This window comes from Numida meleagris, chromosome 4, assembly GCF_002078875.1.
Source record: "Numida meleagris isolate 19003 breed g44 Domestic line chromosome 4, NumMel1.0, whole genome shotgun sequence".
Lineage (NCBI taxonomy): Eukaryota > Metazoa > Chordata > Aves > Galliformes > Numididae > Numida > Numida meleagris.
This window is the reverse complement of record NC_034412.1, coordinates 260,858-288,160: the sequence shown is the minus strand read 5'-3', so window position 1 is coordinate 288,160 and position 27,303 is coordinate 260,858. Positions and strand designations below refer to the sequence as shown.

The 27,303-nt window shown below is 48.9% G+C and overlaps 1 protein-coding gene across 2 annotated transcripts in view; it reads left to right on the top strand.

Moving 5' to 3' along the window:
• The window catches only part of AADAC (arylacetamide deacetylase), a 32,620-nt gene extending 6,364 nt beyond the window's left edge, over window positions 1-26,256 (top strand). Inside the window, exons 2-7 of one of the 2 annotated variants that reach the window (XM_021395875.1) lie at window positions 15,956-17,471; window positions 18,402-18,824; window positions 22,516-22,738; window positions 23,910-23,979; window positions 24,436-24,607; window positions 25,630-26,256. In XM_021395875.1, the coding sequence (XP_021251550.1) occupies window positions 18,687-18,824; window positions 22,516-22,738; window positions 23,910-23,979; window positions 24,436-24,607; window positions 25,630-26,238 (1,212 nt within the window). In that variant the 5' untranslated portion in view covers window positions 15,956-17,471; window positions 18,402-18,686 and the 3' untranslated portion in view covers window positions 26,239-26,256. Of the gene's footprint in view, window positions 1-15,955; window positions 17,472-18,401; window positions 18,825-22,515; window positions 23,531-23,909; window positions 23,980-24,435; window positions 24,608-25,629 lie in introns of those variants that run through there. The other variant, XM_021395876.1, reaches the window with a different exon arrangement.

Here is a 27,303-nt window from a genome sequence, read left to right as displayed (position 1 = left end):
TCAGTTACCATGGACACGTGGGAATGGGTCTGCTCCTGCAGCGTTCCCTCTGCAGGAAGGCTCCCTGCTGGAGGCTCTGCGTGGTTCCTCAGGCAGCTGTGGGGCTGGGGCACAGCCACACACCTGAGCAGGGCTGGGCAGCACAGCTCTGTGCGGTGTCTGTTTGCCAAGTGCCTGCTAACGTCTGTTTGTGCTCCTTTAGTTATAAGCACAACAGAGACCTAAAGATTTTTGTAAGAAAATAAATATAAACTGTTCTTTATCTTGTTGCAGTGGTAATCAGCAGTAAATTCTGTCATGTCTGTAGAAGTAGAAATGGAGTTACTGTTTTGCTTCCAAATGAACAGTGTTCTGCTCTGCCGTTACATTTCCTGCCTTCCCTAATAACCGTTCCGTAAGGGTGGACATAGTTTTTAATTACCAGTTCCTTTTCTTTTGAACATTCTGTAATTAAACCTATTTTTTTTTTCTTTCTGGTGTGGCCCACGGTTTAAGCTCCCATGCTTGGTTTTGTGTTCCAGTAGCGAGTGGTGCCGTGTTGCTGACTTGGGTAGATGACGACTTGGGTAGATGACTTGGAGCTGGCTGGTGCTCCATTTTAACTGAAGGGCCTTGGTGCTAGGTGGCTGCACATGACCGGGTGCTCTTGGGGGTGTTTGTGCTCTCTGAATCTACAGGTGAGGAAGAGAACAGCATGTAATGAGCACTTCCTATATGGTGAATCTGTGATCTATAGAAGCATCTACAGATACTTTGAGCCTGAGCCTCAAATAGTCTACTATCAAAGCTACCTAGTGATGGAGCAGTGCATGTGAGCCCACTCTGTTCCTCATTACACAGCCTAGTAGGAGCCTTGTTCTACCATGGGCTGCTGAGCACTGGGTGGTGTTGGGTCATTGAGAATGAACTGCTGGCATCCTGCAGGGCCATCTCCTGGTGCTGCTGGACTGATGTGGGGTGGGAGTTAGAGAGCCGCAAGCTTCCTCTTCAGACCTGGTAAAATACATTGTCACTGTATGAATAACCTTTTACTTAGGTCGGGATACCGGCAACAGCTCCTCTTGAATGATTGGAACAAGTAACTGTAAATAGTGGGGCCAATAATGATTTAAATGTACTTTTTGAGTAGAACTTCATTGGGCAGTGAGCACCGGCTGACAGTTTTCTATTAAAAGCTAGTAACTCTCTATTAAAAGCTAGTAAATATGCTCATTTTCCACAACAGTAAGCTTACTGTAATTTTTTTATATGAAGAGAATTATTGACTCAAGTGGAAAGGAATGTGACCTTAATTCTTTCAGCAGTTCCTAAACCACATGCTCGACAGCTCTGTTAGGAAATCTGAGCAATGTTTCTCTTCTTTCTACAACAGCATTTGCCTCTAGTTTTCATGCTTTCCGACATTTTTCATGATATGAAGAGAAAATATCTTTTTTTCCCCCTCCCCCCAATGCTGTCCTAGAGCTGATGATACTTGGATAATGTAATTGAACAAATTATTTCCAAAGCAAGTTTAGCTCTCTGTAACATGATATATACAACATGGTCTTGTATAGAAATTATCAGCTGGAAGCTTGTTGCAGTAAACCGGTCTTCATCAAAAGGCCCATATGATGCTCCTTTGTCATGCTGAACTATTCCTCTGTCAACCCAATGTTGATTTATGAAATGAAGGATTTATCCCTGGCTGAAGTTTAAACGCTTCCCAGTATATTTATAAAGTCTTGTTTCTGTTCAAAACACTTGGAAAAAAAAATCTGCAGATACCAGCTTTACTTCTAGTAAATATTACATTTAGTCACAGAAGACTTTCATCTTCATTTGAGAATGTTTCAGATGGTTTTCTTTCTTTCTTTTTTTTTTTTACAGACTGGAGGTACTAGTTACTCATTAGAAACAGCAAGTATGTACTCTTAAAGAAGCTTCATTCTTTTTTCTGCACTTTGCCTGGCATGTGACCCAGGACAATGCACTTAGAGCATCCTTGGGGTAGTTCTTACCTTTTCTTCTTTGAACAGAGGCCACGTCCCTTAGCGCTGCCGTGGAAGGCAGTGGTTACTCATTTAACACTGAAAGCTGAGAACAGATGGAATAATGCGTGACCGCGGCCTGCCAGAGCCATCAGTTGACTTGCATGTGAACTAAAGTAATCTTTCACTGCCACAGAACCCCAGGCTGGCTGAGGCAGGAGGCACCTCTGCGTCCCTCTGGCCAAGCTGTGCCCCAGTGGGTGCCTCTGCATGCTAAGATAGCCCTGGGCCAAGCAGCCCCTGCTCTCAGCCTCTCCTCACCGCATAAATGCTCCAGGCCCTTGCAGCATCTTGGTGGCCCTTTGCTGGGCTCTCCTCAGAGTGCCCACATCCCTTGTGCACGGGGGACCCAGTGCCCCAGGTGTGGCCTCACCAGTGCTGAGCAGAGGGACAGGGTCACCTGGAGCTGCTGGCAGCGCTCTTAATGCAGCCTGAGATGCCATCGTCCGCCTTTGTGGCAAGGACATGTTTCCTTCCTTTTCTGAAAAATACTCTTCCAGACTTCTTTTTTCACCAAAAGAATAACTTGGGCAACTTTTTAAAAAGACCCAATGCACTTCTGAATCCTGCAAATTAATACATTCTGGAAAATAAACCACTTTCTGACATCGAGATTAGGCAAGACCAGAGAGTCGTGGTCTGGAAGTACTTAGATGTAAATTCACAAGTTTTTGGCTTTTAGCATGCTTTATCTGCTGCGTATTTAGCAGATAACCTCTGGGTTTGTTCTGTTTTTGTTTGTAATATGAAGTCCAAAGTGACTTCATGGAAACAATACTGGACAGCTGTGAGAGCAAAATAATGTGTGTTGGACTGGACTTGACTTCTGTGCCATGCTCATCCAGTGAGAGCATGAAGAATAAGTTAAGAAAAAGAAGGTTATTCTAATTTGGTTCTTGTGTTGGCCCCAGAGTGGTGTCAAACCTCCGACTTCACCCAGAGCAGCAGCACTGGGGGCTGTGGTTTGGGTGCCAGCGCAGAAGGCGCAGGTGTTGTGTGCAGTGTGTCACCTGGAGACAGTGTGGTGGAGCTGCTGGGGACCCTGCTCTTGTGAGGGTTCATCCTACAGGTACAAATTGCCTCAGGAGCACAGCTGAGCTTCCCCTTTGGAGCAGCAGCCCTGAGGCAGAGGCCATTCCCTTCTAAGCTGCCTCCTGCTCTCATGTGGCTGTGCTCATTCAGGGCAGCCTGATGTTTTGGTATCCAGCCGGATGCCAGGGAAATGTTGCAGTTTTGGTGCAGCTTTTTAAGGAGGAAGATGCCTCTTGGGAAATGCAAATGTTGCGATGACACCAGCAGCTGTCCCCAGGGCTGAGTGGTTGTCTGCGGCATTGAGTTATGTGTAACTTTTATTTGTGTTAGAGCTGGGGTGGTGGCAGCAGTTTTCAATGGAAAGCTGAAAAGAATGAATGTTCAGAGAATTTGAAAATGGAGTTAAATGTATGGAGATGTTAGGACAGGGAGCTGAGCGGGTGGGGAGCAGGAGGAGGAAAGGGTTTGGGCAGAGACTGGTGCAGGCCTGAGCACTTTTCTCTGTCTCCACTATTGCATGGATGCACAACTACGTGTAGCCACAAACTATTTCTGGAGCTCATGGCTGAGTTTTGCTTGGACAGTCTCAAAGCTCACGGGATTACCTTGCCTGGTGGTATCCAGTCACACTGACTTATAAAGACACCGTGTTGTCAATCTACCTGGGTCTCCATGCAGCATGGTTTTGCACAGCAGACAAGAGTCTTGCCTGGTCTGAGGCAGGAGGACTCTACTGCCCAGCAATGAACAGTTGGTTATCAAAACTTTCATTTTGTGGAGCACTTGGATTGTGTGGTGAATGTTTCTATAATCTGCATTGTCTTTTCCTGAACTCTTCACTGAATAATACTTAGTAACTTGCCTTGCTTAAAATGAATCTTTGGAGCTGAGCACAATTAATTGCCCAATGTAACAGAAAACTTTTTTTTTTTTTACCAATCAGTGCTTTGGCTCTCTACTGCGCCAAGCTCTGCAAAGCTCAGCTCACCCCTGAGTCAGGCAAAGGGGAATACCACTGTCCCTGTGCAGGCTGCTCTGACCTAAGAGATGAGCTCTGCTTGTTCTCACTCACCTCTGCTACAAAAAGAACAAGAAACATCTGGTAAGGAGGCCAGACAGATCAGATCTTGTAAGTGCAGATGCTTTGGAAAGTAGTGTAAAAATATGGAGCTTAGTTTTCTTTGTTATTGAAATGCATTGCATTTTCCCTTATCCTCTGCTCTGTGAGACATTCTCTGTGGATGGGCTTTGCTGATGCTGGCTTTTCCCTTTCCCCATAATTTTTGTTCAAGTTTTCGAAAACAGAGTAAGAATGCCTCACTGCTTCTTCCACTGTTCCAGTAGGCTTTCCCCTTGGATGTGTGTATGAAAATGCCTGTTGGTTGTTTGTGGCCTGGACTGCTTTTCTGTCATCAGGGTAAGGCACTGAATTCTGATCCGGCGATGACATAGGTGAACTCCCACCAGTTTCCAGGGATTCCAAGTCGGCCTCCAAGGCTGTAATTCCGCACACCCCAGCGTCTCTAGCGAGCACATCTGGCTCTCTGTCTGCCAGCACTCCATTTTTTCTTCCAAGAAGAGATGTTTATGTAAGCACTCTCCATGTTGAGAGAGGGAAAGTGTCTGGACATATGTGAGGACATAGTCAAATGTAAATGTATCTGGGAAGTGCTATCAGCTGCAGTGAGCTGGAGGAGCCTCGCAATGCCTCCTGCCCTTGGCGCAGCCCGCTCTGCTTGCTGGGCTCCCCAGCCAGATGCAGGTGGGCTGTGCTGGTTCCCCATAGCCGCCTTCCATCATGCTGAGGTCACTGTGTCTTCCACATCTCTGGGAAAGGGCTCAGTGCCGTTTGGCTTGATGCTAGTGATGCCACAGGCCGATTTGAAATAGCATCTAGATGACCTTTTTTTCATGGCGTTTAAGTTTATGGTGAGTAGATATGCTCTGAGAACAAACCTTTTGTTATTTAACACGAGTAAATGACTTTTGTAGCAAGGAGAAAAGCTCTTGAACCTTGGTGGAAGGCGTTTGTCACAGGCAGGGTGAGGCTGCTGGGAGACAGCGCTGCCCTGGAGGTTCTGAGATGCGCCTGGTGGGCAGGGGTTCTTTGCTGCAGCAGGTCTTACAGTGTTACTTTCTCCGTACAAAGGACAGTGGGAGATCTCCTTGAGTTCCCGAGAGGAACAGTAATCTCAGGAAAACTCACTTTCAGCAGCTGGGAAAATACAGGAGGTGCCAGGGCTTATCCTCTGCTGGAGGACTTGATGATGTTAGTTTTGTAACTGACACAACAGGGTGGTTCTGCAGTCACTGACACGTCCCAGGTCATGAGATTTTTGAGAGGAGGAGACAAAATAGTAATGGACAGGAAGGGAAAAAAAAAAAAAGGAAAAGGCAGGGGATGTCACAGAGCTGATGTCAATTTTGTGGTCCTAGAAAGTAAAACTTAAAGTAAAATGGGAGACTCCTTAAAGCATTTGCTTTGAATGCATTGATCAGACCAAGGAAAAAGCTGAAGACATTTGCACAACAAAGTACATTGGGTGGCTCCTCTGCTCTTCCGACTCGCTGCAGAGATGTGGCAGCTGTGCAGCAGCAAGCCTGGAGCTGCCTGCTCTATTGGCCCAGCCCAGGGCACGTGCACAGAGACTTCAGGTGGGGTTTAAGTTGTCTTTGAGAAGGACTCTAGGTTTTTCATGCTTAAAAATTCCCGGACTGCAGGATGGATCCAACTTGGTCATGCAAAATGTCATTAGTTTCTTTCCCAGCTAAACTCAGCCTTCTTGCCATTAGATTTGTTTTGCGTGCAGTGCATAAAGGGGGTGACATCCAGCCAGCACTTCAGGACTGCAGGATATGTGACTGTTTGCTCAAAAATGTGGTTTCTAAGGAGGAATCAGATTCTACTTCCAAAATGGTATTATCCAGCACTTAGTACTGCTCAAGCAGGAAAGCACAGCTTACGCACAGCCAGCGAGCTGAAGGCTGCTTGGTGAGGAGCTGTGTAAATGTGTAAATGCTGGATTCCATGCACACTCACTCTCATAGCATCCCAGGTCAGACCGACAAGTACAATGGGTTCTGCACGGAGTGCTCTGCAGCTCCACTCCTCGCAAGACGTGTGCTCAGCAGCTCTGGATGGTCCTGTGGGATGTCTGCAGGGCAAATGCTTCGCCTTCATTTCTGTTCTGAGCTGACATGACAACTGAACGTGGAAATTTCCTCTGTCTTTCTGGATGTACGTGCTGTTCTTTGTTACTTTTCTACTCACTGATGTTACGAGCTGAGGTTTTGTGTTAAGCCTGGAATGCTACACAAGGGCAATAGTCAGCAGGGATTCAGAATGCCAGACTTCACACGCTTTTACACTTCTAAACTTGGACGATAGCACTGACAAGTTTGACTCTCCTCATTTGGGTATCCCTCTCTCTGCTTCCCCTGCATGAAGTGCTCTGCTGTGCTCTCTGCTGGCCCAGTCCTGGTTCTGGTGCCCTCACCATCGTCCCTGTGCTCTGTCACACAGGTGGCAGCCAGCAATGGCTTCATATGCAAGAGCCATTGTGTAAATCACATCATCCGATACTATGTTGGAACTTGTACTGACCGCACGCAGATCAAAATGCCCACCTCATGGACCTCTGACAGACCGCTCTGAGGAAACGTGGCACATTTTAATGAAATCTGACAACTTCCACATTTCTTCACTGAAATTATTACATCAGCATATACCTTAGAAGCTACTGTGCACGTTTCCTATTTCTGGAAAGCTTGGCTATTAATGTCAGATTTATTTCATTACACTTTATACCACGCAGTATGCTGCGATCTGTCTCAAATAAGTACCAGCTCTATTTCTCATCACACTTTTTGATAGGAGTATCTAGGCTCGAGGAAACCCTTCCCTATTAAATGGTGTTTCTTTCGGTGAATGCACATTGTTCAACTTTGCTGAGCCCTCGTGGGCATTAATCCCCTGAGTGGGATTCCAAGCTCCTAGCACGCTGGCTCAGATTTAGCAGGTAGGATGTTCTTGATCTTCAGAGGAAGGTGTCTCTTCTGGAGATAAATAGTGGTGAGGCTGAGTGCAGCACTGCGGTTTGGCTTCTGAGGGGCCCTTTCCCTTCTCTTTGGGAGCAGTACTTCTGCTTGCTTCTGTGGGCTTTGGTTTGGGTTGTGTTATTGTTTTTCTCTTTTCTTAATCTGGGTAGGGGGGAAGAGGAAGAAATAACTCTTCTATGCTGCAAATGTCACAGAGCTCTGTCAAACTTTAAAGACGTTAATTTAGAAGGTGTTTTATGTACCCTCTCTTGTTTCCTCCATTTTTATCCAGCATTGCACATTCTTTCATGTCTCAGCCCTTCGGATGCTAAATGTAGCAGTAATGCAGAAAAATGTTTGCTTTGGCTGTAGACTTGGCTGGCATTTTCTCTTCTTAAGTTAATAAGAAGACGTTGGGATCTTGCCAGGTCTGCGGCTTTCTGTTCTTAGCACAGACCCCTCGGAGGAGCTGCAAATATCTCACGAAGGACAAAAGGTTCCTAAGGGCTGGGAGGGGAGGCCTGGCATCTGCAGCAGCTGCTGCCCTCGGCAGGCACGGTGGTGCTGGGGTGCAGCTGTCAGACTCCAGGCAGCAGCCTGACTCCCCCCATGCACATCTCTGGCCAGCTGGGCTGACCCGGCGAGTTCTGCATGGCTGCAGCCGATACCCTGTGCAATGCGTAGTCATTAGTCCGTGAGGTGTCAGAGTGGTTTGGTGGTAGTGGTGTTCTTCACACTCTTCCCAGTGTGCTGCCTTTAGTGCTGTGCACACACTGACCCCGTGTGCCCTGCGGGCGGTGCTGGCCGTGCGGAGCAGTGCAGTGCTTGGCGAGGTGTGGGTGCTGTGCTGGAGGGCTGCTTTCCTCTCGCTGCTTGTCACCTGCCATACCCTCTGCTTCCTGTCAGTGCTGTGTGGATTCTGTTAAAAGAAACTAGGGCCTGGATCTCAATGGAAATAGGAAAATTTTGCAGAGCTGAAATTACGAAAGCGTCGGTGTTTGTGCGCTCTGGCTGTGAATGTATGCAAACTGTTCCTATAGCAAACATACCTGGTAGTTTTTAAGGAAAAAAAAGTTTGTCTCTAATGGAAGAAGAGACATGATCTGCAATCCGAGGCACTACGCCAACGGTGTTCTACTTTGTCAGGGAAAACATTTCTGCAGTACATCCAGTAGAACAGACTGGAACTATTCACATCAGAGTGTTGAAACTGGGACAAGTTTGAGCACCAAAGGCATTGTTACCTCTGGCTGCGTCCTCCTCTCCTTGCTGCCTTGCTCTTGCTTGTCAGCTGAGCGAGGTTGATGGCAGGAGTCTGCTCTGCGCTGCTGGGAAGGGTGCTCTCAATCATCTGTTCTGTGCAGTGCTTGAACCGCTGGTAAGATCTGGGGGCTGGTGAATGACTTATATTGGAAAACAGCTTATCCCTTTTCCTTATTATCTGCTTCAAATAACATGAGTTTAACAAGTTTTCTGGACTGACAAGTTTTTTGTTGTCAGTTTATGCTGAGGGGGTACCTAGATATTATGCCTTTAGGGAGAAAGTATGGCCCAGGGAATCTTCCCTCCTTAATGCAAACTAACTGAGGTGATAGAGCCACTGGAGCAGCAAAGCTTGGAGCCGGGAGCACTTTGTCTGGAACATGATCCTGGACTCCTCCTTGGCTTCGAATAACATTTATAGAATTGAGAGGTCTCTATGAAGCATGTGGGGTGGAAGGACCCCTCTGTGTGTTTAAATGCTGACTTTTTGAATGACTTCAAAAACTTTTAATAACTTTGAAACTACAGAGGATACAATGTGGAGGTAAAATGTGAAGTCCCTCATCTGTGACTACAAAAGCATGGGTAACTCAGCACTGATGCATCCAGGTGAGCACCAGCTTGGTGCTGAGCTTGGACAGCAGTGGCACAGAGCATTCTCCAGCCAGGGCTCCCACAGGTCCTTGCCCACGTGCCTGCTTCCTTCTCTTCTTCAGGGAGATCCTTCCTGAGGAGATTTTCCTCTGGAGTTTGTGGAAATGTGCTAGAAGGAGAGTGTTTTCCACTCTCACAACCAACTTGTGATTGAATTGTCAGTAGGAGCCTGGCCTGGTGCGGAGTCAGCAGGAGGCTGCGTTACATTTCCAGACGTAGCTTTTCTATTAATTATTTCAAAACCAAGACAAGCCAAGGAGGCTGAATGACATTTCTCACATGTTAGCTCATTCCCAGAGATAGTAGCTTTCTTGGCCTCAGTGTTTGACTGGGATCTAGTTCTCATTGTGATTTCTTCTGAAAACCTGACAAGAGTAAGTGCTGCTCTTGGTGAAGCACACTGTCTGTGGGACCTCCGCAGTGGGCAGGCACTTGGGGAGCGCTGCCAGGAGCTCAGGTGGAAGGCACGGGGCCTGGGAAGTGCTCTGGGCACATCCCATCCTGGTACAAAGCTGCTGACTGGCAGGCCTTCCTGCATAGTGTTGAAGTAAGGAAGGAAATAAATGTAGAAAATGTCTAACTTGCAGGAAACCAGCACAGAAAAAATATTAGAGGTAGTAACGTTCCTCAGAGATCATTGGCTCTGCACAGTGCTGAGCAGCAGATGTTGACAGGACCAGTTCAGGGCTCCCAGTGGAGCTGCAGCCAATGGTCTGGGCAGGATGGGGCTGTGCCACGCGTGGCTCAGGGTGAGATGCTGAGGACTGGCTTGCTGAGCAGCAGAAGAAGCAGACAATGTCTTCTTCCTGCTCCCCCTCAAGATCTGGCTAGTTGAGGTGATGCTGCGGTTTCAGAGCAGCATCAGAAAGGAGAAAGGGGACAGCCTTTGTCCCTGCAGTGCAGCTCAGCCCCGTACAGGGCTTTTGCCACCTCCCGGGCACAATATGAGAAGTCAGAGCCGTGGCATGCTGTCAGCTGCTGGGACTAATGGCTGGGCTGTTTGTGAAAGTGGCTGCCAATGAAGTACTCTGCAGTGCTCTCTGTTCTACTGTTGGCTTTCTGATTGTCTCTAGAATAAATCCGCTTGGGAAGCTAAAGCCAGAATTTGTTTCTAGCCAGAAAGAATGCAGTCTATGGAAAAACAGTAAAAGTTTCTGGTTAAGGCAGGATTACAGCAGGGATGACAGTAAAAGTTCCTGCTTATGGTAGGGTTATAGAGGGATGAAGTTTCGCAGGAACTCAGTGTTTCCATTTACACAGACTGTGATAATTTTATATGCACCTCTTTGTGATTTGAAGAGAGGCCCCTTCCGAGGCTGGCTTCTCTTGTTTTATAGAAGCAAACTGTAACTCGTTTTACAATTTGAAGAATACTGATTTCTTGTACAATTGGCTTTTACTGGAGTTAGCAAGGGTGCAGACAGGTCTTTTAAAATTAGATGTACTGTACACATTGCTCAGAATTACTCCATATTTAGATTAAATCCCGTAGGCCTCCAAAATTGCCAATTTTGCGTTGGTTACAAGGGGTGGGAATCCTCTCGCTGTGTGTGAGCAGCAGCCTGCAGCGGGCTGAGATGAGGAGAGTGGGTTGGACATCAGTGGGATTATCTAAAAAAGAAAGGTTATTTTTCGGAGTGTTCAGATGAACCTTCGATCTTTGGTGCTGTTCACATTTAGAGACTACTTATGTGAAGCTCCTGGCCAATCTGCCAGTCCTTGATCAAATCCTTGCAGAATTGTCTGTCAGTGTTCAGGGTATCTGAACAACTGTATTTATTTGCTGGCAGTGGCTGTGTGTTCCCTTGCAGCTGGTTCATTTTTACACAGGAAAAAAAATGTAGGGTGCACTCTCTGCAAAGCTCTTATAACAGACTGAGCCGAAAGAAACATGAAGCAGCGGAATGTGGGCTGCCTGGCAGCGGGCACCGCGCTCGGGCTGTGCAGGAGGCGAGTCTCCTCCTGCTCTTCTCTTCATTTTCCCATGGCAAAGTGCAGACTCCTGGAACCTATTTAGCATTTCCAGAAGCGGTTTGAGAATTATTTGCTTAGCTTGCACTATTACTTTTAGTCAGAAGTGCTTTTATAAAAGTCTTAGTGAATTATGGTTATAGAGAATTTCCACTTCCTAACGTTCAGTGAGAAGTATTGCGGCTGGCTCTGCTGCGGCTGGCTCTGCTGCCGCTGAGAAACCGGAGCCACAGAAGCGATGGTCTCACAGACTCAGTGCTATTACTGCAATTGCAAACACATTGAGGTCACTCCAGTCTGAGCTGGAGAATCTGGAGTCTCTTGCAGAAGACATCACAGGAGTTCTGCCGCAGCACTGGAACCAGCTGGATACTGTAGGTGCTTGGAGACATAAATTTCCATTTAATGAGTCTTCAGTTAATAAACACAGATATTGTAAATTCATGCCCCTAATTATTACCAGAAATATCTGATACAGCAACGTTTCACAGAAAAAATTCTGAGACTAAAGCCTGTGCACGATTGTTCTAAGCACCAATTCAGCTGGAATTAGTAACGTTTCCCATTGAAAACATGTTACTGTGGGCTCTTGGTGCTTTCTGTGCTGTTACCATGTCCCACTCCTCGCACTGCTTGGATGGCTGGAACGATGGTGCTGCTGCCAGGGGACCTTGCTCTGCCCTGTGCCCTCTCAGGCCTTGTGCTGCTGGGATGTTGAGGCCGTTTCTGTGGGCTCAGCTGCCTGCCAACACATGGAGCACAAAGTGGCAGTGCGGGGTTTGCCTGCTTGCCTCCCAGATGCTAACAAGAATTTTATTTTCGTCCCATGACTGTCTGATAGTAAATGCTGCAGGGATGCAACTAGAGAATTGCTGCACTGATTGTGAGATATATTAATGCAGCCAAGGCAACTGGGGAAGGCGCTCATTACCTTCAGAATTTCTTTTGCGGTGATGAGGGTTTTCGTGCATGCCCCTTGGGGAACATGTCAGAGTAGGTTTTGTTTCAGCAGTACGTTGGCTGCATTGTTAAAGTAACGCTAAGTTCAAACAGCTTCGATATTCTGTGTGGTATCATTGGTCTGCAGCCTGGAGAAGGGCAGCGTTCTGAGCAGTGACCGGCTTGGTAGCCAGCATGTGTCAGATGATCAGGTGCTGGGGAGCTAGAGATTCTGAGGAGATAAAAGCCAAGGCCAGTGTGCAGAATGAGCTGCTTAGCTCCGTGTCAGACTCGGGGTAGAACTGTTCCCCAGGATGTCAGCGTTTTTGTAAAGGCTCTGCACTCATTCAGCGTGAGTAATACAATGAATTTTAGACTGAAAGATCCTATCTAGTGAGGTGGTATCCTTTGAAAGTTGCCCTAAAAGCAGTTCTTTGGCTGTCGTTTTCAGTGTAAGGTCATAAACTTTAGGTACGTATTCCAAAAGCAGCTTGGTGCGATCAGGGCAGGCCACAGGCAGAGCTCCCTGGTAGAGCCTACGAATGCCGAGGGAAGATCTGAGGTATGGCAGCATACACTGCCTGCAGACATTCCTGCAAGAATAAAATGGGAAACCAGAATGGGGAATTAATACGGGAAAAATGAAATCTAGGCCCGGGGCTTGCGGACTGGTGCCTTCAACACATCTCATTTCTTGTTCTATTTGATTCACTGCTTGTTTAGGAATCAAGTGGCAATTCTTAATGACAGACCATGCTTTCTTCTAGCTCATGTGTAAGATAAAATGATTCTAGAACAGCAGACAAGCAAATACTGCAGTCTGCATTCCTCAGTATTCCTCCTCACCCTGGCCGGCATCTCGTGCTCTGGAGTCGCTTAGTTTTGCACCCGTAGTGCTTTAAACTTGTGGTGGAAGTCAGCCAGCTCAGAACAGAGGTGAGGGAAGAGATGAATGGCGCTTGCAGTGCGAGCTGCGCAGCTGCGTCCCTGCCTCTGCAGAGGGGCAGCGCTGGGGCTGCACAGTGCAATGCCTCTGTTCTGTCCTCGGTTGCCTAAACTGCGGTGCCCCTCACTGAAATGTTTTCTCTTCTAATTTGTTTTCTGAAGCCTTTGGTGGTGCCTCCTGTTCTGTCTGGATCTCATGGCTTAGCAAGCTGCAGCAGCACTAATGCAGGCTATCTACTGAGCATTGTCACGTCTCCTGTCAGAGACCGTCAGCTGCTGGACTCTGTCTAGAACATTGTAGATACCAACAGAATATGATTGTAAATAGCTAGTCATTGTTCTGGGTACGGTTGTTCTCATACCTCTGAAAGCTGTGCAAGGTGTGAACCGCGGGAGTGAAGAGATGGGGGAGGGGGGGCAGAGGAAGCACTTGGCAGCCTTGCAGGCAGCCCCATTCAGCTGCTGACCTGTGACTGCTCACATGTAACCCTCTTCTCAAGCGCTGCCGACCAGAAGGGCGCAGGCTGTGCCTCTGCCTCCTGACAGCTTCCTCAGGTCAAGTTTTTAAGTGGGACCAAAGAACGTGGAACTTCCCGCAGCTGTTCTGGAATGCACGAGCTGCTGAGAGGAGGTGTTCAGTCCAAATTCATGCACAATAATAAAACACTGCCAATTATAAAAATGATGGATTGTTACCTTAGAAAAGTTGTAATGCATTTTAAAATATCTGTGTTTCTATAGATGCTTCCTGCAGTGGGATAAGTCTAGGAGCTGAAGTCTTTATTCCTTTGGCTCCATAGCTGTACGCTGTCCTTATTTTTACGAGCTCCAGAAAGGTAGTAGTACCTTAGTTTAATCTGTGTTGACAGTCTTAACTCTATCACAGGAAGGCTGTTTGCTTTGGGAAGTACTTGTGTTTGGATGCCCCTTTTTTTTTTTTTTTTTTTTCTCACTCCAAGTGTGGTTCACTTCCTTTGAGTAATCTTAAACGCCAGATTCGAGCACTGACACTGAGCACGGCTGTGCGGAGGGTTGTCCTGGCTCCAGATAGTTAAGCTGTATTTACATAGCTGGGAGAATACTGAAACCACAAGGGTGATGGTTTGCTCAGGTAGTGCTGTGGGGGATTTAGGATGACGAACTGCAGTGGTGTGTGCACGTGGATAGGCTCAGATGACATCAACCCGTCCTCCTTCTGCTTTCCTTCTGATTGCCGTTACCCAAACCAGAGCTTTCAGGAATTTGGAGCAGAAGAAAAAATATTTGTTTTAGCTGCTTGAGTATGGATTCCTTCAGAACAGATCATAAAGAGCAGTGCTGACTTCGGACAGCACTGTGTTACAGAACTTGGCTCCTATCCATCTCCCCGGTCTGAAGGAGGCACAAGGCAGAGCCCTCGCGGTGCTGATGTGCTGTCCTGCAGACACGGGATATTCTCAGCTCTGCACAAGCCGTGAGGGATTTGTGGGGCTGTGAGCAAGAGCTGTGACCGCTTCTTGTGCAGCCATGGCCGTTGCTTTTCTAATTTGCAGAGTCAAAAGTGCTGATTTCCATCCATGTATTTTGACAGATTTTAGTGTTTTATCTCATGCCGTACATCTCCCGCTGTCCGACAGCCTGCCTTGTAAGGGCTGACTGGCTCCTAGGGGGTGTGAACATGCAGAAAAGCTGCTGGGGAAGCGAGTGGAACTGTTTCTGCTCAGGATTTCCTTGAGGGCCACCAATGGCCGGGGCTGTGCAGGTACAAGTGAAGTGCACCTGGCTTCATACCATTGCTTCTTTTCTTGTCAGTGACATTACTGTTTATTTGCATATTTGTTCTAAGGAGTACTAGATCCAATATGAACCAGCTGTGAAGTGGTGCAGGTGCTGTGTGGTTCGGGCAGCAGCTGGCCAACTATGTGCCTCTGCCTGAGCCAGCCCCCCCACGTGCTGTGGGTGACAATGTGTGAGGAAGAGCTGCCCCTGTGCTGCACAGAGCATTGGAGTTCCCCTTACATTGTGGCTGTAGAAACTCAGTGCTGTTTGGTTAAAAACATCTCTGACTGTTCATTTGAAAGATAAACAGCAGAAGTAAGGAAATCCTGGTTTTCATTATGCCTGCCTCATCTGCTATTGGAATTACCATTCAGAATGGCTCTGATTTAGGAGCGATTTGATCCCCCTCGCGTTCCACAGCAACTCGCCAGGAACACACACAGACCTCAGGTCTGAGTGATGTTTCTCCCATTCATCATCCTCGGTGCACCCACGGCTTACTTGTGGCAGCAGTCAGCCTTCAGCATGTTCATGTGCCCGTGCACAGCTACCCTCACACTGACAAGAAGTAAGAAGTAAGGTCTGAGTCAAATACTTCATTTTGTGAACATCAAAACAAAATACTGATCTGCTTGAAATAGCCTGTTTTCAAATGCTGATGACAATGAGCTCTTCAGAATGACTTGGAAAATGATTTGAGTATCATAAGGCTGTTATGACCCTAGAGTATTTCTGGCGTTGTTGCTTTGTCGTGCATTCAGGAGTACTGCATGTGTTAAATGTCAGCTTAACTTTCTGTGAATTTGGTTTTGTGGTGTTTTTTTTTTAGTTTGGAGTGCGAATGTATGCTCAGTACAAACATTTGTTTCCATTTATGCAACTTACAATTCAGTAATAAACAACAGATGGGAGAACAACATCCAAAAGAACAATATCCAGATCGTCTTGTATTAAACATCACACGAGTGCCATCCCATTCTTCTGTGAAAATAGGCCCAAATCCGTTTCTATAAGCAGCGCTAAGAAGCACTAATAACAATGAAGATAAGACAGAAGTGCAAATCACTGAAACAAGGAGGGTGCAGCGGGCTCTGTGACTCAGTGAAATACAATGCTGGGTTCCGAACCTGCAGCCAGAAGCTGTTCAGGCTGCAGCCAATCCCACCGTGCAGATTCAGCGCTGCTGCCGTTTTCAAGCCTGTCCTTAAGGAGTGGGCAGAGGCACGCGTGGGCCTTGTTTGGGCAGGAAAAAGGCATAAGGAGCAAGCTAGCCAGTTTGCTTTTTCTTCTCTTTTTTAATATTTTGTTTTTCCTTTCTCCTGCAGGTTTGCTGGTCCTGAAGTACTGATTTGCAGCCCGTGCTGCTGGCCCTGCTCATGGCTTTGCCTCGAACACGTGCTGAGCTCTGGCACGCAGGGGATTTGTTCTCGCCTTTGGGCAATGAAATCCTATTTGACTTCTGCTGCTAATAAGTCTTAATCCCCTGCAGCGAAGGACAACAACCGTGGCTGCTTTATTTACTGAGAAAAGATTAAAAGGCAATTTGTGCTGCGAGAAGTACAGTCGTACTGAGACGCTCTTGCACTTGATAGGAGAAGCAGGCCCACGCTTCCAGCAGCTGGCTGCCCCGAGGCCTGGTGTGCGAAGTGGCTTGCTGTGGGCCAGGAACTTGGCTGGCAGTGGGGTGGGATGGGGGGACAAGTCACAGGACATCTCCTGCTTGAGCTGTTGCTGCTAACGACTGCACGTCCACCTGTGGCCTGGGTTTGTTTGGGTGCTTTTTGCATTTGCATCCTGAAGCAGGTTCGTAAGCAGCTTCTCCCACCTGCTGGCATGCTGGATGAGGGCTCGGTTACTGCAGAGGTGCTGCTGCCTTTCAGAGGGTACGTCCAGTGTTCATCCTGCTCCCGTGGCATTCAGTGCTGCGTGGAGGTCAGTCAGAGATATTGAAGGACAGCAGAGGAAAGCTTTGCGTTTTTACACCGGTTTTGTGACTTGTCCCACCCGAAGCAACACGGGCAATCTGTGCGAGGCCGCCGAGCCGTTCCTCTCGTTTCTCTTCGTTCTCTAGATCTCTGGAGGATGCTCGCCGCGCCCGCTTCGCCGCGGTGTTCTAACAGGGGTGCTTCTCACCACGCCTCGGAGCTCCCGAGTACTCGGGCTGCCGCGGGAAGAAAGCTTTTTGCGGGGCCACGCTGCCTCCCGGTGGCCTTTGAGTTTCTTACAGTGCTGCCTCGGAACGAAGCAGCGCTTCGAGGCGCGCTGTGGCCGCATCCCGCAGCTCCGCGGGGCCGCACCCGGGGCCGAGCAGCTCCGCGGGATCTGCGGGAGCGAGCGAGCGAGGCAGGAGAGGAATGTCGCAATGAGCGGCTGATAACTTCACCGAACTTACTTTTTTTTTTTTCCCCCCTTTGATACAGACTGTGTCGATAGCAGTGTGTGTGTAAGAGGATTACACTGCGGCTTTGATCGTTTGCTAGGGATTGTACTCTGGACTACGTTACCACTGAGGCTCGGGTCCCATCAAGGTTGCGCTCAGCTATTTCCCACCGAGGTTACACAACACCTTTCTGCTGCCTTGCGAATGCTGTCCTGCTATGGAGAGTTCTGTTCTGCAGCGTGTTTCCCTAAAACGGACCGGTTCCAAGGAGGGCTTTGAACAGAGCTTCCCTCACCTGGGTGACTTTCTCACAGGCTTTGGCAGCGGGGGATGCTGCACCCCCAGCGCTCACCTGGCTGTGTTCCTCCCATGCTGTGTTCCCCCCATGCTGCCTCCCCGCAGGGAGGGCCCTGTGCTGCCCCAGCCGCCTTGTCCCACGGGAAGGGCTCTGCTGAATGCAGGTAATTCAGTATTGACATTGATTGACATTGCTTCAGGACTGCCTTGGGTAAATAGTGAATTCAGTACCATTCCCTTCAGCGCTGTAAGGTAGGGTCGATTGCTGCTACAGTTTGCTGGAGAGCAGGAGGGTGCTTGCAGGACATGAGGAGATTAGGGCATCTGAAGGCTCAGCACTGCGAGTGCTGGTCTAAGCCAGAGGTGAGCTCAGGGTAAGGACAGCGCATAGTGCCTCTGTGTCCTGAGCATGCACCCTGCTCGAGCTGCAGGAAGCTGCATGGGACGCGTGCTCCTGGAACGTGGCGGAACACTAAGAGCAGTTCTGTGGTGGTTCCAGGTCTGGGAGCATCTTTCTCTGTGCTGTTTACCAATTCTGAGGTAGTGAGAGCTGGGCATACCAGGAGATCTGTCCCGAGAGCTTGTATTGCTCCTGATGAGGCATATGATGGGGACAGGGCTTTCTCCCCCTGCTTCTTGCCCCCCAGGATGGGCCTTCTTCCTCTACTGCCTGAATTATGACTTGTTTTATTTATTTCTTGATTCATTCCATGCAGAAGTGACTGTCTCTGGAGATGGATGGGAATCTCTCCATGCTAAGAGCAGCAATTAAATGTAGGCTTTCAAATATTAACTAGAAGCCTAACTGCTTGCTGGCACACCTGTTATTGCGCAATGGATTTGGTGTGTCAGTACACGACAATGGGCGTGCTTCTGTCAGTGCAGAGAGTGGTGGTTGAGAAATGGCAGTGTGTGTGTGCAGCTTTTGTCTGACGTTTGGTTCTGCTGCAAGCTGGGATGTGTCAGAACACATTACAGCGAGGAAGCCGATAGCTTCTGTGCTCCTCTGCTTTTTTGTCTATCACTGCGCGGCAGCCTCTGGTTCACAGGCCACATCCTGTTCCTTATATTTCAGCTGCCTTTCTCCCCTTCAGCCCTCCTGCTGGTTCCCGTTGCAAATGCCAAAAAGTGGGCGACTGCAGCGTATGATGTGTAATCAGGAGCTGAAGTGCTGACTCTGCATGCTCCAAGTGCCTGAACGCCTCAATGAAGGGACGTGGCAGGGTAACCTCTGTGCAGAGTGATCGGAGGAGAGCTCACCCCCTGGGCGGGATCCAAACACAACATGGGATTAACTTTGCCCTATCTGTGCTGCTGGCTGCTGAGAGTCGGTGAGAGCGCTTATGTGATCGGTCCTGAGCAGAACACTGGTGTCAAACATGGGAGCTAAACTGCTCTGCCTCTTCATCGCCTCTGCCCTTGTGGCGTACTACATCTACAGCCCCATCCCGGAGAACATCGAGGAGCCCTGGAAGCTAATGCTGACGTCGGCAGCGTTTAGGACACTCGGGCACATGGTGAGTTTGGTGTTGTGCTTGGTGCAGGCCTGGGTGGGAGTGGTGACGTGGGGAGGGGGTGGTGGTGGTGCTCTGTGGTGATAGATAAACGGCAATATACGTGTGTGATACTTACAGGTAATATATGGCAATACACTGAGGGCAATAATACCTGGAATTGAGCATTGAACATAGTGCAACCATGACTATAAAGAATCTGCTAGAAAAGGTTTAATTGTACTGTCATGGAAAAACATGAAATTAATGGGAAGTGTAACGCATAGTGTGAGCATGGATAAGTGCAAACAGGTTTGTTTTGCTCTTTGGTCCTTTGCAGCTGAAGCTCTGATCCTTGAACTGTTCCTGGCTCACAGAACGCGTGCACTGAGCTTCCTCGGCAGTGTTACAGGGCATGCCAGCGAGAGGAAAGCTGTGCTGCTGAAGTGCTCTTACCTCTGTGATTTCATGGAAATCTGCTGACAGCATAGGCCTAAACCAAACCCAGCTGGCTGTAGGGATGACAGTGGTAGGGCATGAAGAAATCAAACCGTATTTTTATACTGAACTAGTGGTAATCTTGCCTACCAAAAAGCACTACTTGGCTGAGCAGCACAGGGCTGTATGCTGCAGTCTGAGGAGGAAGTGGCGTTGCAGCCTGTCTGTGGTTATACAGCATGAAGGACCGTGCTGTCAGTCAGTGTGTTGCTCCATGCTAGTTTTAACATGCTGTGTTCTCAGCTTCTGCCTCGTTTCGGTGATGTAATGCTGCTACTTCATCCATATATGGATAACTCTGGAGCCCACACAGTATGCAGACACAGGTGCTGCAATTCCCACCTGAAACACATTATACTTGGCACTGGTTTGAGTCCAGCTGTGCTCAGCACCCAGCAGGTCTGCAGCAGGGCGAGCTTGGTTCAGAAACAAGGTCAGAGATGAAGGCCTGGGGAGAAGGGGAGCTGCATGATTTGGGCATCTTTCTGCTTGACTATAGCCACCACAGAAATGAATAGGAGGGGTCTTTGAGGAGCTATGGGAGAGGCTTCCAGTTTTGCTTGACCACTGTTTGTGAGCAGCCTGCGTGCTGCTGGCACAGGCGCTGGGCTTGGCTTGGCAGCGTGGTGGTGAGCCAAAGCGGGGCCTGGAGCTCTGTCCTGTTCTGCTGCCGCCTCTTCCATCATGTAAGTTTCTGCACTTATCCCGTGCTTCCTGCCAGTGTTACAGGAATTAATTACTTCCCAAGGTGTGGGCTGGATTAAACAGGTGTTGGTACATAAAACACCTGAAAGCTGTTGTCTCTTGCGTATGATTTTGTACTCTTTCAAAGTCTTTTAAAATATGAGACTATTGGTTGCTATAAGGCTGCTGATATAGGGACAATCTGCTGTTCATCATCTGTTTTTCTGTCAGAAGCAGAAGAAACAGGGAAAAATCCATGCTTAATGCATTTGTTAACATGTCAGTTCTATTGGTAATGAAATGTGTTGGTGATGGGAACCTGTAGCACAGTTCTGTGTAGACTGCTGCATGAGAGTGCGTGCAATGAGTGCATATGTCACTGGGAACAGCTCGTGAGCCCACATGGAGACCCGAGGATGAGCCCTGCAGCTTCAAAGGCCAGAACTGGAAGCATAGCATCATCCAGGCTGAGCAGGGCCCGGCTTCCCTCCTGCCTCATGTTCGGTTACAGGTAGAACAGTGACATGAGGAGAACAACTGAACTCACCTTTGAGGGAAGAGGTGCGTAGCTGCTAAGTGTTTAAAGACTGTCCCAGCAAGCAGCCCGTGCTCGTGGTGCAGCACAGTCATGGTATTGCTTGAGTGTTAGATCCATCAGCTTTCGGTATGCTGTGTCGCTGCTTCTCCCTTTGGGTCTTCTTTTGGAAGTACCCTGTAAGAGAACACCTATAGATAAGTCATGCTGTGCCTTGTGCCTGGCCACCTGGTCACACCTGTAACCTGCAGCACAGCAAAGCACTCTTCCAGTGCTGGAGCACTGTGTGTTTTCACTTTCAAATGGAATTGGTGTCCTTTGTGGCTGTGGCAGTAGCTGGCTGTTAAGCCTAAGTCTGTTATCAGCAGCAGCGGTGCAGAGAAGCGTGTTTTGTAACTGTGCTCCAATCTCACGCAGAACCATAATCCTAAGGGACTTTGTCAAATATAGGTTCCTTGGAGTTACATCTGTGCAAATGAGATTTGAGATGGCTATAAAGTGTCCTAAGCATGTTCTGAACGATCATCTGATTACAGGGCCGTCTGTAAGAGGTAGGTTTACATTTCGAGAGGCAACCTTATTTCACTCTTTCTAACATCCTCTCTTTGCTTTGAAGAAGGGGAAATAGTCCTGCCACCTCCCAACAGCACTCCCCAGCAGCCTTCTGCTCAGGCTGCCTGAGTGACATGCAGTGAGCGCCATCAAATGGTCAATCTGTCCTCCTCCTCCTCCTCCTCCTTGCTTTACAAGGCCCCGAGTGCTGTCTGGGCTCTGAGCCACACTGACCTTGCTGACCCGGGGCTCCCCAGCTCTCTGGTGCTGCTGCAGGGCCGTGCTGTGCTGGGTCTTTGCTCGCTGGCCACGTGTTGGATTCCTGCATCCAGCGCTGCTCCCTGGGTGATTACCTGGGCTGCATCAAGCCTGTGCTGGTTCCAGCTGAAGCCTGGAGGGCCCTGCAGTGGTACTGAAGGCCTCCAAAGGCAAGCTGGGGGCTCCTGATCAGATTTTGCAGTTGTTTGTTGCACGGAGGATTACAGCCGTGTTGGGTTTCGCTGTGTAACCAGCCCGTGGCATGCAGGAGATTCCATTCATGCCAACCTTATGACAGAAGAGAGGCAGGGAATGTCCTGGTTTGCATGTTTACATTACGAATCAAGTCTATGCTCTATCTAGGTAGGAATAGCCTTGAAGAATACACTGGCTGGCTGCTGTGGCTTTAAAGCACAGAATTCCTCACCTTTTCAGGCAGTACCACATGTACTCAGTATAAGATAAAATGTATGCGCTGTATAAAATGCGATCCATCCTTCTTCCTAGCTAAATGCTTGCCTAGCTGTGGTGTGGTGAGATCTCCCCCGGCTTTCTCCAAGGAATGGCCTCGCTGGCAGAGGGCACGGGGCAGCGGGAGAGTTCATGCCTGGGTTATTTTCAGCTTTTTATATTGGGGAATATCAAATCAAAGCAAACAAAGAATGGGCATGGCTTGGGCAAAGCTGGATTGCCTCGGGGATCTTCAGAAGGTGTAATGGCAGGCAGCGTGATGGGGATTTTGTATTGCATGCTGGCCGGGAGTGGGCAGTGCGAGGACAACACATGATTCTCGTTCTGCTGCTCAGGAAGAAGCACTTCATGGTATAGAAAATCACTGAAGTATATAACCAGTAGTGTTGTTTGTAAGCTGAAGAAATGAAATGGAGCAGGACCAGGGTTCGGCTGGAAAAAATGTACTCATGCATTTTCAACACCTCAAAGTAGAGAAAATATTTCCTTTAGATAGCCTAGGAGTACTCCTCTCTAAAGGAGCTGGTGGCTGAGGAGGGCAACGAGGAGCCCGGGCTGCGCGGCGGGCAGGAACCCCTCTGAGCCAGCCGTGCTCTGCTCCTTTACTTCTGCAGCAGCTTTGGAGGCTTGTGCAGCATCGGGAGGCTTTGTGGAGATGTGGGCTCAGGAGCCACTAGGGCTGTGTGTAAAACATCGCTTTCTGCTCTTGGGCTCTAGGCTGAGGCTGCTGAGCGGCTGGGGCTGGCGCACTACATGGATGTCCTGATGTTATTCTCAGCCACTGAGTACGTGGCACCAACCTCAGATGAGAACACCACTGTGACAGACACGGAGCTCAGCGGTGTTGCCGTCCGCCTCTACCTGCCCAAAAAGCCAGCGGACGGGCTGAGGAGGGCGGTGCTCTTCTTCCACGGCGGAGGATGGTGTGTCGGGAGCGCAGGTGAGCTGTTCCGTCAGTGCCAGGGTTTGGATGGGAGGTCTCAGTGTCTCATCAGGAGTCACAACAGAGAGGGTCAGGGGGCTGCATTTCAGCAGCGCACTGTGAGGAGCAGTGTGAAGGGCTGCTCCAGTGCTCAGCCTTCTGTCACGGTGCCTTGTCTGCAGCTGCGGGCACCGTTAGGGTGTCTTAGGGAAAGGAGCGGAACTGAGGAGTGCCTTAGTAAGGAGGAAAAAATTCCACGCGGGGACAGAAAGAAACAGAAACCAAATGGGGATGCGGTGACTGAAGGGTTTTGCTTTGCGGAAGCTGCCCATACCTCTGCTCCAGGAAGGGCACAGGATGCTGCTTAATCCCTGGAACTGATTTTATGGAGTTCTGCCATTGCAGAAGCCATTTATTACTGCATCTTTTGTTCTCATGAATGTGCTTCTAGGAAGGTAAGCATGTTTCTTTGATTTTGGTTACTATTGTGCTGTCGGCATTCATCTCGTGTGTGGTATTTTTCCTTGTTAATTTCAGCAGGGTTTTCTGAAATGTTTTAATTGCAGCTGTGCTTTTGCTACTGTTATTTTGTGGGAACTCTCCGTATTTTCCTCTCAAGCCCAGTCATGCTCTCCCCTACAGCAAGACCTTTGCTTTGCTTTGCTCTGTTTCAGTGCCTTACATAAAAGGACGTAAACGATCATCACTGGCCGTCGCCCAGGCTGGTGCTAAAGTCTTGTAGATGTGGCTGAAGCTCTCCCCAGCCAACCTATAGCTCAGCTCAGCGGTTGGCTGCTGGCTTCTGGGAGGGTGAGCCAAGCTCTTTTTCCCAGGCAAACTCTTTCATTTCAGTGTGAATGCATGTGTGTAGCTGAGAGCTTAAGCTGACCCTGGTGTGCTTCTTGTTTCCATTTCTCTCTGCCATGACAGCTAAGCCTCCAGGACGTTGCATTGTGTAGTGCTTGAAAAGTATTGTAATTTCTTAAAAAATTTAATTGAATTTGATAGCATTGAAATGATAGCTGGATCTCTTGCCCAGGCTGAGCTTTGAGATAACCCCACGGACACACACAGCCTCATGATGCTGCTGCAGTCACCTGGAAGCTTCTGCCATGAGGAACCTGCAGCTGTAAATGTACTTGTTCTCAAATGTATTGAAATGGATTTTAAGTGACTCCTTTCATTTCAGGCATGAAATCCTATGACCTTCTGTCAAGAAGGACTTCAAGCCACTTAAATGCTGTTGTGGTATCGGTCAAGTAAGAGATTCTCCTTCTAGACTAACGAGTGTTTGAAGTAAATGAATGGGTTTCAATTTAATTTTGAAATTTATTTTATTTTGATCAGATGCTTTTCTTGTAGTTTGAAGTATTTGTAAACAGAAGCTGCTAAGGTTGCAGCGGTGGATTGTGCGTGGTGGTTACTTTGGGTGCTGCTTTGTGGGTGACATCGCGTCTGAGCCTCCCGGATAGACGCGTCCTTCCCATTTCTGCAGGCAGGGACAGATAATATACAGAAGCAGAAGGGCAGATCGTTGTTTTTATTAGATGCAGGATTTTAAGGAGTAAACTGTGGGATAAGAGACATTCTAGATAGAAAACAAGGAACTCTGCAAATCCGTGCGCGTATTCTCCTGGAAATGGGTAAGGCCGGGATGAACGCGCTCCCCAGGTATCGGCGGTGTTGGATAACGCACTTCTGCTTCTCTCCACCAGTTACAGGCTGGCCCCCAGATACCACTTTCCGGTGCAGTTTGAAGACGTGTACTCAGTCACAAAGTTCTTCCTGCAAAGCAGCGTGCTGTCCCAGTACGGCGTGGACCCACAGCGGGTCTGCGTTGCAGGAGACAGCGCAGGCGGCAACCTAGCGGCAGCTGTGGCCCAGCAGGTACGCGGGCTGCTTCCGGCACAGCGCCTTTTTTCCGTCATTTCATGAAGGTTTGGAAAAGGCTGCAAGGAGAGCGGTGTGCACTGCTGCCTCCAGCGGCCGTATGCACGGGTGGGGTGAGCAGGACTGCGGGGAAGGTCCTTAACCTTCCAGTTAAGCAAGTTCGCTTCAGGCATTTAATGGCATTGAAACATCCTGAAGCAAATTTTTACTGTTTTAGGGACGTTGTTTGAAAAGGGAATTTCGGCAGTTAGACTCAGAGGTCTCAATGAGAGCAAAATAGGAGCAACAAGAAGACTAGTTGCTAGTGCCCCTTGATCACTCTTGAATGCCTCTTGCACTTATTCAAGGTTATTTAATGAAGTCGGTATGAAATTGTTATCTCTGGAGGAGCGGGTCAGGTTGTACTTGCCTGGGAAGGTCACGAATCTGCCACAGATGCTGAGCAGTGTGAGGGAGGAGGTGAAAACTGGAGTGACCAGGGAAAGAGGATGACACCGGACATGCCAGTGTTCACTGCGTTCTGCTTTCTGCAGGCCTGAAGCACACTGCACTGTGGGTGCTCACCCACGACGCCTGCTCCGTCATTTGCTTTTAGTTAAACTGCACAGCTGGATAATGTCTCCGCTGTGTGTGCTGGCCGAACGAGCCTCAGATCCGCAGCTTGTAGCTATAGAAATAGGAATTTTCTGTAGTTAGAGAAAATTCAGAAAAAGAATGTTACTGCTTGGGAAAGCATCAGTGCTTCAAAGAGTATTTGTCAAACATTGTTGTCCTTCAGAATAAGAAATAAGGGGGACCTGTATTTGATGCTTGAGATTTTTCAGTACAAGGTACTACTTCAGGTGATCTGCCGATGAACGCAGGTCTCTCTTTAATTTATCTAAGCTATTTTCACCGAGAGTCTTGTTTTGCTTCTGTTGTAAATGGATGTATTAATTCTTTACTTCTAAGGCCTTCTGTCGGTGTGAGAGAACCGACGCTTTTTCCCTGATGTTGTGCTTGTTTCCTTTATCCTACAGCTGCTGGAGGACTCTGAAGTCAAAACCAAGCTTAAGGTCCAAGCTTTGATTTATCCCGCTCTTCAAACTCTTGATCTGAATTTGCCATCTTACCAACAGAACCAAAACATGCCAATTCTGTCCAAGTCGCTCATGGTCAGGTTCTGGAGTGAATATTTTACATCCGATCCATCTCTCAGGGAAGCGATGTCCTCCAACCGCCACGTCCCGGCCAAATGGGGCCACTTGTTTCAGTTTGTGAACTGGAGCGCCTTGCTGCCCGACCAGCTGAAGAAGGACCACGTTTACACCAGCCCGGTGTTCGGGAGCCCCGCACTCGCCAAGAAGTACCCCGGGTTCCTGGACCCGCGGGCGGCCCCGCTGCTGGCGGCAGAGGCACAGCTGCGGGGGCTGCCCCCCACCTACATCCTCACCTGCGAGCACGATGTGCTGCGGGACGACGGGGTCATGTATGCCACGCGCCTCAGGGCGGCGGGCGTTCCCCTCACGCACGAGCACGCTGAGGACGGCTTCCACGGGGCGCTGATATTTGTCTCCAGCCCAAACGACATGCCCGTGGGGCACAGGCTGATGAGCAGGTACTTGCAGTGGCTGGAGGAGCATCTGTAGCCGGAGATGGTGCTTTGGCACACTCGGCTCATCACTGGGTGCAGCTGAGCTGTGTGCAGGAGAATGGGGTCTGTGTGTTTTGGGTGTGATTGCCGTATTCTGTGTTGCCCTGAGGTGTCTGCATCGCAGCATTTCTCATCATCTCGGTCAGGAAAACCAGCTTGATCCAACGTGTGCTCTTCTGGTGCTGCCTTCTGAGCTTAGGACCCCAGGCACCACCTGGGAACCCCTCTCATGGCCGACCCCATCAGGTTGTGCCTGGTCCCTACTGCGCAGCTGCCCGGGCTCAGCGGGGCAGTGCTCCCCTTGCAGCCTGCCTGGCGGAGCGTAGGGCTCAGCTGGGTGGCTTCTCATCCCTTCCCTCCGCCGTGTCACAGCAATGGGCTTGTGCCAGCGTGTGCCATCGCCGTTTCATGTGGCCGCTGCCTGGTGCCCGCTCGCTCCCCGCCCCTGGTGCCAGGTGTGCTGCAGGCAGCAGAGGAGCAGCGGGCAGACCCGGTGTGAGCGGCAGCGGTGGAACCCGTCCACTGCATCCCTGCTCCCGGCTCTGCAGCACGGCTCAAGGTAAGCGGCAAAGGCTGAAGGGGATGGCCGCGAGACAGTGCAGATACTAAAAACGTGCACCGGTCTTACTCGGTAATTACTTTGATCCGGCTTTGTAATAGAAGGAAATATTGTAACGGAATGGCACTGGGTGCCCATCAGATAAAGGAAGACTGCAGAGGTCCTGCTCTTAGGACAGCGCTGCTCTGCAGTTATGTTATGCTCACTAAATAAGTGTAATGTTCTAGTTATCCCTATCACTGTTCAGCAGTTTTTAAAAATAAAACTTAGCAACATTATAGACTTGAAGAAGAAAGAGCTCAGCACTGTTTTGAACAAATATCCTATGTAGAAGTGCTCTCTATATTAAATACAAGTCCCCAGACCTGAGTGGTGAGCGCGCACGTTGGTTTGCTGTTGGTCTGAAGGTGGTTGCAAAACACCACCAACGTACTTGCAGCATCCTGTTTCTTTTGCGCAAAAGCTACTGCACGAATGCTGGTTTTTCCATGTGTGTATGCA